The 11178-nt window shown below is 44.3% G+C and overlaps 1 protein-coding gene across 1 annotated transcript in view; it reads right to left on the bottom strand.

Moving 5' to 3' along the window:
• Positions 1 to 379: 379 nt before the first annotated feature.
• The window catches only part of KCNK1 (potassium two pore domain channel subfamily K member 1), a 53035-nt gene continuing 42236 nt past the window's right edge, over positions 380 to 11178 (bottom strand). Inside the window, exons 2-3 of the mRNA XM_006122047.5 lie at positions 10144 to 10539; positions 380 to 6253 (exon numbers count right to left, since the gene is read on the bottom strand). Of these exons, the coding sequence (XP_006122109.2) occupies positions 5994 to 6253; positions 10144 to 10539 (656 nt within the window). The 3' untranslated portion in view covers positions 380 to 5993. The remainder of the gene's footprint in view (positions 6254 to 10143; positions 10540 to 11178) is intronic.

Here is an 11178-nt window from a genome sequence, read left to right as displayed (position 1 = left end):
TGGGTTCACCTACAGAAAGCCAAAGCCTGCCCTTTCATCCAGGCCTAATACTGGTTGCTTTTGTCTCTCTCTTCTGGACTTTTCACAGAGTTGCCTATTCAAGAGAACCCCCACCCCCTGGGTTTAATTACCTGCTCTTCTCAGCTGATATCTCATACTTAATCTGAACCTGAGATGGCCTATAATTGCCACCAGGTGCCTTAACTGAGCTCTCCAGATACTCTTAAACTGTGTCAGTGCCAATGATGGTTCTACAACAACCCATCACACACCCTTATAAGGGGCTCACCTTGCCGATTTGAGAGGAATGCTTCCTGAAGTGTGTCCATCCACTTGCTGTACATAACACACATTTAAAAAAATAGTTCAGTGCTTTTCATCCACTGCAAGTATCTTTATTTGCATTTTACAAATGGGGAAATTGATGTAGAGAAAGATTATGTAGCTTAAGATCACACAGGCAGTCAGTGGCAGCGCTGGGAACAAAAACCAGGTCCCCAGATTTCCAAATCTGTAGTACATTGAATAAAAAGAAGATTAGAACCAATTCTGGGCTGTGTTGCGATCCGTGAGTGTTGCACCTGCATAATAGAACACAAAACTGGGCCTTTAATGTTCAGCTTCTCTATGTGAACCCTCCTCCTCCCAGCAGTGGCTTTTTCACTTTAGAAGGCATGGGGGTGTCTGATGCATTGTTCAATGAATCACCCTGATCCTTGTAGATGAAAATAAGAATCTAAAAATATTATCTGCTCCAAATGAAGTAAACCAATAGGTTAAAAAGTATGACCAAATTAGAACCTTTGGATGCAAGGCTTAATTCTCCTTCTTGCAATGTGTTCATTTATCCCCTAAACTTAATGTAGAAACATTTATACAAAATTCTTTTGTTTACCACATTTAACACCACAGGCTGAAATGCTCTGAACCAGGATTCTCTGGTCCAGCAACATCCATGATCTGGCATGGATCTTGCAGGGCCACAGAGTCTCAGTGGAGGGTGTAAGGATCCCTCCGGATGGGGCGGCGGGGGCTGCCCACAGGGAACTGATGGCAGAGCAGCCCAGCGCATGGCAGTAGGGCTGCCCAGCAGAGCTTGGAGCCCCGGCACATATGCGGCTGTCCAGTGAGCCCCAGTGCATGGCACACAGGACTGCTCACGGAGTCCCAGCGAGGCACACGTGGCTGCTTGGAGACCTAGTGCTAGGCTGTCCAGTGGAGCCATAACAGCGATGGCTACCCAGCAGGGCAGCGGGGCCAGGAGAAGGTGGGGAGCTGGCTGGGAAGCCAGCAGCCGAGCCAAGGGGGCCGGTGGCAGGGGTCTAAAAATGACTTCCCCTGGTCTGGCAAAAATCCCTCATCTGGGACTAGTCAGGTTCTGAGGGTGCCGGACCAGGGAGGTCCAACCTGAATCATTTCCCTCTAAAGAACACAAAAACTGTGTAACTCTGATTAGGATGAAGTTCCAATTTTTTTCAGTGACCTGCTAGATACATGGCAGTTCCAGGTACAGTGAACCTGATTTTATAGTGAAGTTATTCTATAAAAAAATTCACAATCTAAGGATTCCATTGCATTTAGTTTCAGGTAATAGTTAGCAATAGCTTTCCTGCTCCCTCACTGGAATGAAGACATGTAATTGCTGAGGCTAAAACCATGAGCTGCACTTTGCAAAATGTCAGCATGTCACCATGACATTCATTATCCTTCTGATTTATGCTCGCCATCATAATAAGCCTTCACATTGTGCCATTCATTGGATGATTGTCAGCTTTTCCATATTACAATCCTTACTCTGCCTCTCTTATTCAGTCTGTCATTTAACCAAAACCTCTATGGTACACAATAGTCTCTCTTTGTTGGTTAGATGTGTGCCGTATGGATCATGAGGACTAAAATCACATTGTTCAATGGAACTAATCATCAGCAGAAACATGTTATTTCAGTATAATTGGACCAAGAAATCTTCCCTAGTAAAAGAAGACCCAAAGGATAAAAAGCACTCTGACATCAACAACTGGAATTTGCATTAGATAGTATGCGAGTTTACAGACCAAGTCAAGGTGAACCTACTTCAATTAGAAATCACTATTTCCAAGTGAAACAAATTTGATGGAAATTGTAAATTGAAGCTACACAGTTTTTGTTTAGTAGCATCTTATGTAAAAGCATATTATGATAGTAACCATGACTAGTCTAAGTTTACATGGAGTGAGAACCAAACTCTTTTTAGAACAGTGTTGCTTTGAAATAATGCCATTATCATTATTTGAGTTACTTCAGATTTAACACAGAGCAGAATCTGGAATTTAAGGTCAAATTTTCATCCTAGAGAAGTCAGTGAGTTTTATTGTTGAGTTCAGTGGGGCCAAAATTTGGGTGTTGCATTTAGGGACTGGGCACCTAACATTTCAATTGATGACTTTATAACAAAGCCTTCATTATTCAAATATGGGTATTGTTAATCATATGGAGGAGTGAGATTTCAGTTCAGTGAAAGTGGTATACAGACTGTTCCAACAGCTAGGTAATAACAGTGACTAAGTCCTTTTCCTCCTCTCCAGCTGGCCAGGGGACCTCTCATTTGGGACTTCCACCTAGTAATCTGTGCCTTTGGCATACATTGGCTGTTAACAGCAAGCATTGTACCTAGGATTAACTTTGAAAGAGTGGTGCATCCATGTAATTCTGTGTGCAGCAGCCGATTTCTCACATGGGACACAGACAAAAGCACATCACACTGGTGCACTGGTCTCTAGCCCTATCAGAGACTGTAGCAATGGCTCTGGTGTTAATGTCTAGCTAGATACCTGTTAAGGTCCCAGTTCTAATCTTTATACTTTTAATGGGTTATAATTTAACAGCCCCAGAACCTGCTTCTCTCTTTCTGCAACAACTGTACTCGGCACACAATCTGCCCCAGAATCTCCAGTGAGTTCTTTGGGGATGAGACAGAAGGATTGCAGAAGAATGAGTCTGGCTGTGGGACTCCCCTACACTAGAGATCAGGAAGAACCATAGTCCTGGGACATTTAAGGCTCACTAACACAAATGGCTTTGCTTAAGACTTCTCCTAACAAAAGTGGCAGCAGAGCAGACTAGCCTGACAATAGTGCTCCTAGAGACAAACAGGAAGATGAATGTTTTTTTCTGCACATAAGTAAGGCTTTCAAATTATAAGCAAGGCACAGGCATGTGCACACGGAAGTCAGGGGAAAGTCTACAGTAGGTGCAAGACTAAAGCCAGGGGACCTTATTTTCTTCTCTAGAGAATAAAGTATTTGCTTCTTGCAACCCCTTCTCTTGAGACTTCTATCTATACTTCTACAGGTCATTCATTTATGCTTGCAGACCCTTGCTCTTTATGTCAATTTATACCTGCCAGCCTGACTTCTGATTAGCTTCAGGAACACATTTACAATTTATACAAGCCTTGATTCAAAGGATCCTTTTGCTGTTTTTCTAATCTAGAGCCCATCTTAGCCATGTTAGCCTCATGCATTATTTGAGTTTTGGTTTCACATGACTATTTGACACTTGTAGGAATTAGAACTTAATTCTACAGCCACTAATGATACTCGGAAATGATCAGTTTTGCATTAACCCCAATTAGCAGACCAGTTATTGAGACACTAAAATAAATGTCATTACTGTCCTTTATTTGCTGTTATTCTAAATGTTTATTTTTATTTCAAATATTAAATGTTATTCTATAGGAATAATCAGCATAGGACTAGATTGTACATTCATTACTCATATTGGCAAAGCATATTCAAAATGAACAGTCCCACTGAAGTTGAGTAAATGTTCACCAGGGTAAGGCTGGCACAATCTAGCTTTAGGAGAGCATTTTTTTCCAATGTCATCTATGTACAGTATCTAAGTTTTAAAGAAAACATTGAGCACAGTGAAGTATAGGCAGCCAGAAGCCACACACTTTTTATTTAACTTTGTTAATTTAAAATATTGTATATTCATATATACCACAGTAGAATGTTCAGCTTTTCTTCTGTTTTGAATTCTGTGCTTTATCAAGTGTCTGTACTTTGCAATTTGTGCATATATTGAATTCCACTTAGTTTCAGTGACTGTCATGTTCTTTACAGCTTAGTAATACATTCAAATAGACAGAAAATCATGTGTTTTCTAGTACTGAAGACAATCAACTTCAAAATCTTTACTGGAAAACAGTAGAAGTGTTCCTTGTACACTACCCTTACATCTTAAAGTCAACATCTTTAGTGTTGAGTCATTCCTTTTATAAAGAGCAATCTGGGGGAGGGAAAGTTTCCCTAAAATGTCATTCCCAAGTCAGTTACACTGTGGTGGGTACAATATATGTACAATATAGAAATATATTTATATATATGTACACATATACTAGTTAAATGTTCATTATAAATAGGAACTTTAACTTAGGGCTGTACAAAAATAGCCACTTTGTTGAGATCATGCAAACACAGTAGGTTTCAGTTTAGCTACACCACCAAAAAGTCCTTAGCTCTGTTTCTTAAATGTAAGTTTTAGTCATATAGACTTAACCATAAAGCAAAGTTTTTCCAAAAAGGTATAAAATCTGTCTAATACTAGCTAGAACTGAACTCACAGATGGCATCTTTCAGGTAATTAAGGTCAAGTATACGTCTCATGTCAGCTAAATCTAGACACTTTAATGTTGCTGTTCTATTACAGTAAGATATGAATCTCTGAACACTAAAGGCCAAGTTATGCCCAATCTAGCATGCATGCAATGCAGTGGAGAGGGCTTTCCTAGCACTGCTCTTATGTGGGAGGAAATCTTAATATGCCTACTTGTGCTACAGGATCTAGATCCTATGTCCATAGAAGTCAGTTGTGAAACTCCCATTTTGCAAACTTTAAGGCCAATAGAGACCACTATGATCATTTAGTCTGACTGCTTGCATAACATAGGTTGTTGAATTTCATTCAGCGATTCCTACTGTCACGGACCCATGCTTTATGAAAACTGGCTTATAAGTATGCAAAACCTGAAGACAGTTTATGCAAAACAGGCCCATAACCTATCATTCAAAAGGCTATGATCCCCTGAATGTGTATATTCTATTTTTGTTCATGTATCTTTCTTGTATGTGAAGTTCAAAATATTAAGTGGGAACCAGTTTTATTAGTCCAGCTGTTCTAGTAAAAGCCATTAATGATACTTTAGGAACTTAATGGCTCGGTGATTAATTTAACAACTTGTGAATAGTTTTGTTTTTCCTTTAAGCACAAATGTGTGGCTGGTCCTACAAAGACATGGGGCCAGGCCATGTGATGCTGTAACCCATTTCCGCTCAAGGTGAGAAAAATTGGAACTTAATGCACAAGGTTGGAATTCTTTGTAAGAGGGTTATAAAGGGAGAAAAACCAAACAATAGAGGGAGTGGCCAGATGCCAGGAGACACCCCCCCCCTCCCCACTCTCCAGCTAGGTGCCTGCTGGAAACATCTAAGACTGAACAAGGGGGAAGGACTGGGCCTAAACTAGGAGGCTGTTTAGCTTGAAAAAGAGGAAATTAGAACAACTGTTAGGGTAAGCATGTTGGAGAAGCTGGCTACCTCTGTTTCAGTGCACACTGCTGATAGGGCAGGTAACTGACCAGGCATGTGCATAAACGTACTACCAGCCGGAGTAGGGCTACCCTGCAGGAGAGCAGATTACTCCCATCCCAAGGATGTTGCAGGGAGTTACCAGTGCATGCCTGCCCTCCCTTCACACCATTGCTTCCTCCTGATCTCTTCAGGCACAGTACTTCCATGGGTGGCTACATACCCTCTCATTCTCCCAGTGTAGCTCCATTTTAGCAACTTTAATTCACGTCAGAAGTCTTCTTAACCTCTGAAATGATGAATACTTATTAAAGAAGCACAATCTTCTTCTGTACATGTTTTTTACACAAAGAAATAAAGAGGCATTCTATGTCTTACTTAATGATGTAAGTGCACTATAATATTGGTATGGATGCCCTTGTATTAATTGTTTATACAGCCATCATAGTAAGTGGCAGGCTGAACTGTCACAAAAGGCTCATTTGCTTTTTGATCCTCCTTCATGGAAGCTGCGTGGTCTGAAATTGAAGAGAAGGAAAGCTGGTCATGTTCCATTATATGCACTTGGTCCTCTTCCTTGTCTTTCTTCACATAAAACATTTTTCTGAACTTTTTGAGCTCATGCAGTTCACAGAAAGTTTCTAGAACCACCAACATGGCAATGAGGCCCAGCAACAGGTAACCTGCCCAAGAAACAGAGAGGGGGGGGGGGCAGGTAAGGTAATATCTTTAACTTGAACTAGCTGCTGTTGGTGAAAGAATCTCATGAGCATGCACAAAGAAAATCAAAATACCAGTGCCTGAAGCATTAACAGGTAAAGCTGATAAAGCTCTAAATCATCATTTTTCCCACCTATAATCCATGAACAATTTCCCCCCTCCTTTCTGTCCCAGACATAGAATTTTTGAGGCCAGAAGAAATTTTTTAAACATGTATGAAGAAACTCTGTAGCATAAAACCAGTGCAAAAGCCTGGAAATGTATGCAAAACAGTCAAAGAAAAAAGTCTAAAAGTTCATATAAATGTGTACAATCATTGCTGGCTTGAAAACAGCCATATTTCTTCCCCTCTCCCTCTCCACCACAAGAATTACATAGTAAAAATGATGAAGGTGACTACATATTATATACATTACACTAATTTTACACTTCCTAGGCAAAATCCTACGGGCATCATATATATAGTAGCCCAATGTCTGAGAGTCTGTAACGCTGAAATGCTGGCTGTTCCCTCTGGGAGGCGCTGTTGCCTGAAATGCTGGCTGTTCCCTCTGGGCGGGCCGTGCTACATGGAGAGCGCGGGGCACAAATGGCCGCTTGCTCCACTTGCTCCCCCACGGCGGCCCAGCTGAGCGGTGCAGAAGTCAGCCGAGCGCCACGGTGGGAGGGAAAGGGGGGCGGGGCGTTGATGTTCACGGCCAGGGGGCGGGGCCTGGAGCTGCTGTCACGCCGCACATCACCGCCCCGCCCCCCTTCTCCTCCTGCTGTGGCGCTCAGCTGACTTCTGCCATTTGGACTCCGCAGTCCCCTGAGTGAGAGGCAGGAGGGGGAGGAGAAGAGAAAGAAAGAGATGGAGAGAAAGGCAGGAGGCAGAGGAGAGCTGAAAGAGAGGGGGGGAGGCAGTAGGAGGAGGGGGGGAGAGAGAGATGGAGCGAGAGACCGGAGGCTCAGGAGAGAAGACCGGCGTGGAGGAGAGACCTGAAAATTCTATCTTATGACGGGCTAATTGGCTAGTTATTACATAAACACCACCACTGACTTTTGTTGCATATTGTACATATTTGAGATTTTGTTTTTTGTGAAGAGACTCCTATCACGCTCCAAGGTTCTGTGATGGACCAGTTCCCAGGTACTTGCAAAAAATCAGGCCTTCTAGGACTAACAATCCATCATGTTCTTTATTTTCCTCTCCAAATTCAGATATACCCAATATCCTGAACAGGACTCCAGGGAAGGAAGTGCAACAATGATTTTTTATTCTAAAGAACTTGACTACCACTATTTATAATTCAGAATACTATTGCACGTGCCCATATTAATGAGCAGGACAGCTTCTGTGTGGAGTCTTTTGTTAGTAAGGGAAGCAGGAATTAGCTTCATTATAAATAGCACAGTCTCTTTGCATCTGTGCATTATATACTGGTTACAAAGAATACTCTCCAAATATAAAGGGCTGCATTAATTACTGTACTGCACTTACAGGGACTAAACTACTTATAATGGAGTTGAAATTATATATAACTCCACTTTATGCAGAATTGAGACTTTATGAAAGTAATACAGCCCACACATTTCTTCCTCTAGAAAACAATGCAAGTCATGATCTCCACTATAGGGGTATGTCTACACTACCCCGCTAGTTCGAACTAGCGGGGTAATGTATGCATACCGAACTTGCTAATGAAGCCCGGGATTTGAATTTCCCGGGCTTCATTAGCATAAAGCCGGCACCGCCATTTTTAAAAGCCGGCTAGTGCGAACCCCGTGCCGCGCGGCTACACGCGGCACGGGCTAGATAGTTCGAACTAGCTAGCCATTCCGAACTATCTGTACACCTCGTGGAACGAGGGTTAGTGGAACGAGGGTACAGATAGTTCCAAGGTTAGTGGAACGAGGTGTACAGATAGTTCGAACTAGCTAGCCATTCCGAACTATCTACCTGATAAGCAAATGCTTATTGGATAGTCGACAGGCTAGTTGCTTCCTCTCCTCTATCAGAAAGAGGCAGCAAGGGAGGAGGAGGGAAAGAGAGGAAGGGATACTTCAAAGTCCAGTTGGCCCCAGGCTGCACGTGGCATTTAAAAGCAGAAACGCCACATGGAGACCGGGCTCAGCGGGGAACTCCCCCACTGACCCCGGACTCCATGCAGCACTGTCACTTTGAAATGCTGCATGGAGCCTGGTGCCAGGCTCCCCACGGCCTTTCAAATCGGTGGTGCCGCTCGGAGCCTGAGGTCAGCTGGGGACCCCGGGCTCCGTGCAGCGCTGCAGCTGTGAAACGCCGTGGGGAGCACAATTCCCTGCAGCGCTTTCGCCTTTGAAGTGTAGCAACAGCCGTGGAACTGTTACAACACTTCAAAGACGGAGGTGCCCTTCTCGACTATTCGAATTGTCGATGCAAATGGCATTGACTATTCGATTAGCTAATGAATCTAAATTTAACATCCCTAGTGCAAACAGGCCATTCCCATTCACACACACTGATAAGGTGCAAAGAGGATCATGCTGTGATAGGTGGGGGGCTGGGGAAAGGAAGGCAAAAAAGTGGAGAGTAAAGGAAAGTGCAGCTTCTGCTAAGTAAATCTGTATCCCCCCGCCCAATCTTCCCTCTGCTCCAGCCTCGCTCCCCTCAGCCCCACGATCCCCTCCCCATCCCGATCCCCTAGCATCGTCCCAGCCCCCTGCAGTGCAGCCCCTGCTCCCTCCCAACCTCTCCCCATATCCTCCTTCACCCCATTCCTACTCCCACAGCCGTGTTCCCCTCAGCGCACTCACCAGCCGGGCAGCAACGCTGGGGTGAAGAGGGGCCAGGAGAGGGGGGCAGAGTCATTTCCCTGTCTGGCCCAGCCCTTTGCCCAGGGCTCGCTCTTCACCAGCAGGCTGTGGCTCTGGGCACACTGGGGTGTTGGGGAGGAGGGTCACAGCCCCCCCCCCCCCACCTCCTGGGGAGCAGCACAGCCTGGGCCTCGGAGCCCATGTGTGACCGGCTGCCCAGCCCTGATCTGCGGAGCAGGCCCAGCCCTGCCCACCCCAAAGCAGGAGGCAGAACCTGTAGTGTCTCTGTGTGTGTAAACCCCTTAGCTCTTGGAAGCTGCATGCCCAGGCTGGGCAGGGGCAGCCCCAGGGATGCACGCATGGGTCTCTCCTGTCCCCTCCCTCCAAGCAGGAAGCCGGAGTTGGGGCTCTGGCCTGCAGCTGAGGCTCAAGCCAAAGCACGTTCTCCCCACTGCATTGCGGTTGGGGGGGGGGGGAGGCAGGGCTGAGCTCCTGGCCCACGTGCCACAGAAAAATCAGCTGATGTGCTGCTTTTGGCACGCGTGCTATAGGCTGCCAACCGCTGTCCTAGGCCATTGCTTTGACCGTGTCACCCTGCTCTTTGCATTCCCTCCACTGGCTCCCCCTTCTCTATGGCATCAAGCATAAGTTGCTTGTTTTCACACTCAAGGCCCTTCATGACTTGCCCCCACCCTATCATCATTTCTCATTCCCTAGATACTGACTCCTGTCTCCAATTAGGGTGACCATATTTTCCTATGAATATGGTAAAATGATTCCTACTCCAGGGACTTCAATGGCAATCAGAACTATGTAGTACAAACATTCACTTTAATATCAAGTTGTCTGAGCAACTGTTCAAAAGAAATACCAAGTAGCTGGAGTCTTTTTATTGATCTTACCTTTAAGGTTTTCATGGGGAGAGGGACACACATAATCATACCCCCCTCATGACGATGGGGGTGGCCAACCAACCTGACCATTCCAGAGCTTAACTGAGGGGCAGAAAAGAAAGAGGCACCCAAGGCACAGAAATCCTGTTGGCTAAACGCCTTGCATAAGTTAGTTTGGTACTTACATGTAATTCCTATCTTATACAGCTCTCTGAATTTTTGGTTGTAACCTTCTCCTGGAACATAGTCTCCAAGACCAATGGTGCTCAGGGAAATGAAACAAAAATAAAAAGATTCCAAAAAGTTCCAGTCATCTTCCACCACAGAAAATACTGCTGCTGGGATAAAGAAAAAGCATGAGACGGTAACAAACCCAAGAATCACTGCATGGATGATGGCGACAATCTGCTTGGAGAAGCCCCAGCGAATGTGAAAATACAGTATAGGCCGTCTGGTGACGTAGACTATGATGCGCTGCACCACAGCTGTCAGGAAAAGCAGTGTAAAGGGGATTCCGATGACTGAGTATATAATACAGAAGGCCTTTCCTCCATCCGACAAAGGCACTGTGTGACCATAACCTGGGGGAGGGAAAAAACAGACAGAGGAAGGGTGTAGGTGAAATGTGGAAAATAAATTGGAACAGACAATACCAACACTCATTTGCTGCATCTGTGACTGTTCAGTATTCTCACAGACAAGAAACTTTCACAAAACTTAGGTTTTAACTCTGCTATACTTGAAAAATGCTCTAGCAAGGATAATTTTAAACCACTGGTGTAGCCAGACTACTGAGGGTTAACATCTACATATAAAGTACAAAGCATAAGAGAAAACATTTTTCAAAACTATACATATTTTAACTATGGATATTTTGGAGAACGGAGGTTTTGTCTAATAGTCCGAGCATAAGATCAGAGGCCAATGGGTTCTTTCTCTGGTTCTCCTACCGACTTACTGATTGGCAAGTGAGTTGGGTCCCAAGGTATTTAGGCATTTTCCGCTGATTTCCACGGACGTGCCTAAACACCTTGAGGATCTGGAACTTAATCTTTCTTTGCTTCAATTTACTCATCTGTCAAATGAGGATACTTACCTCACAAGGGTGTTATGTTTAACTGATTGTAACACACCATGGGATCTTTAACTGGAAGATGATGTCTACGTAGCAGTGTTATTTCAGAATAACTAACATTATTCCCAAATAACGTAGTCTGCAT

Source organism: Pelodiscus sinensis, chromosome 3, assembly GCF_052426305.1.
Source record: "Pelodiscus sinensis isolate ZL-2025 chromosome 3, ASM5242630v1, whole genome shotgun sequence".
NCBI lineage: Eukaryota > Metazoa > Chordata > Testudines > Trionychidae > Pelodiscus > Pelodiscus sinensis.
This window is presented reverse-complemented; position numbering and strand designations above follow the sequence as displayed.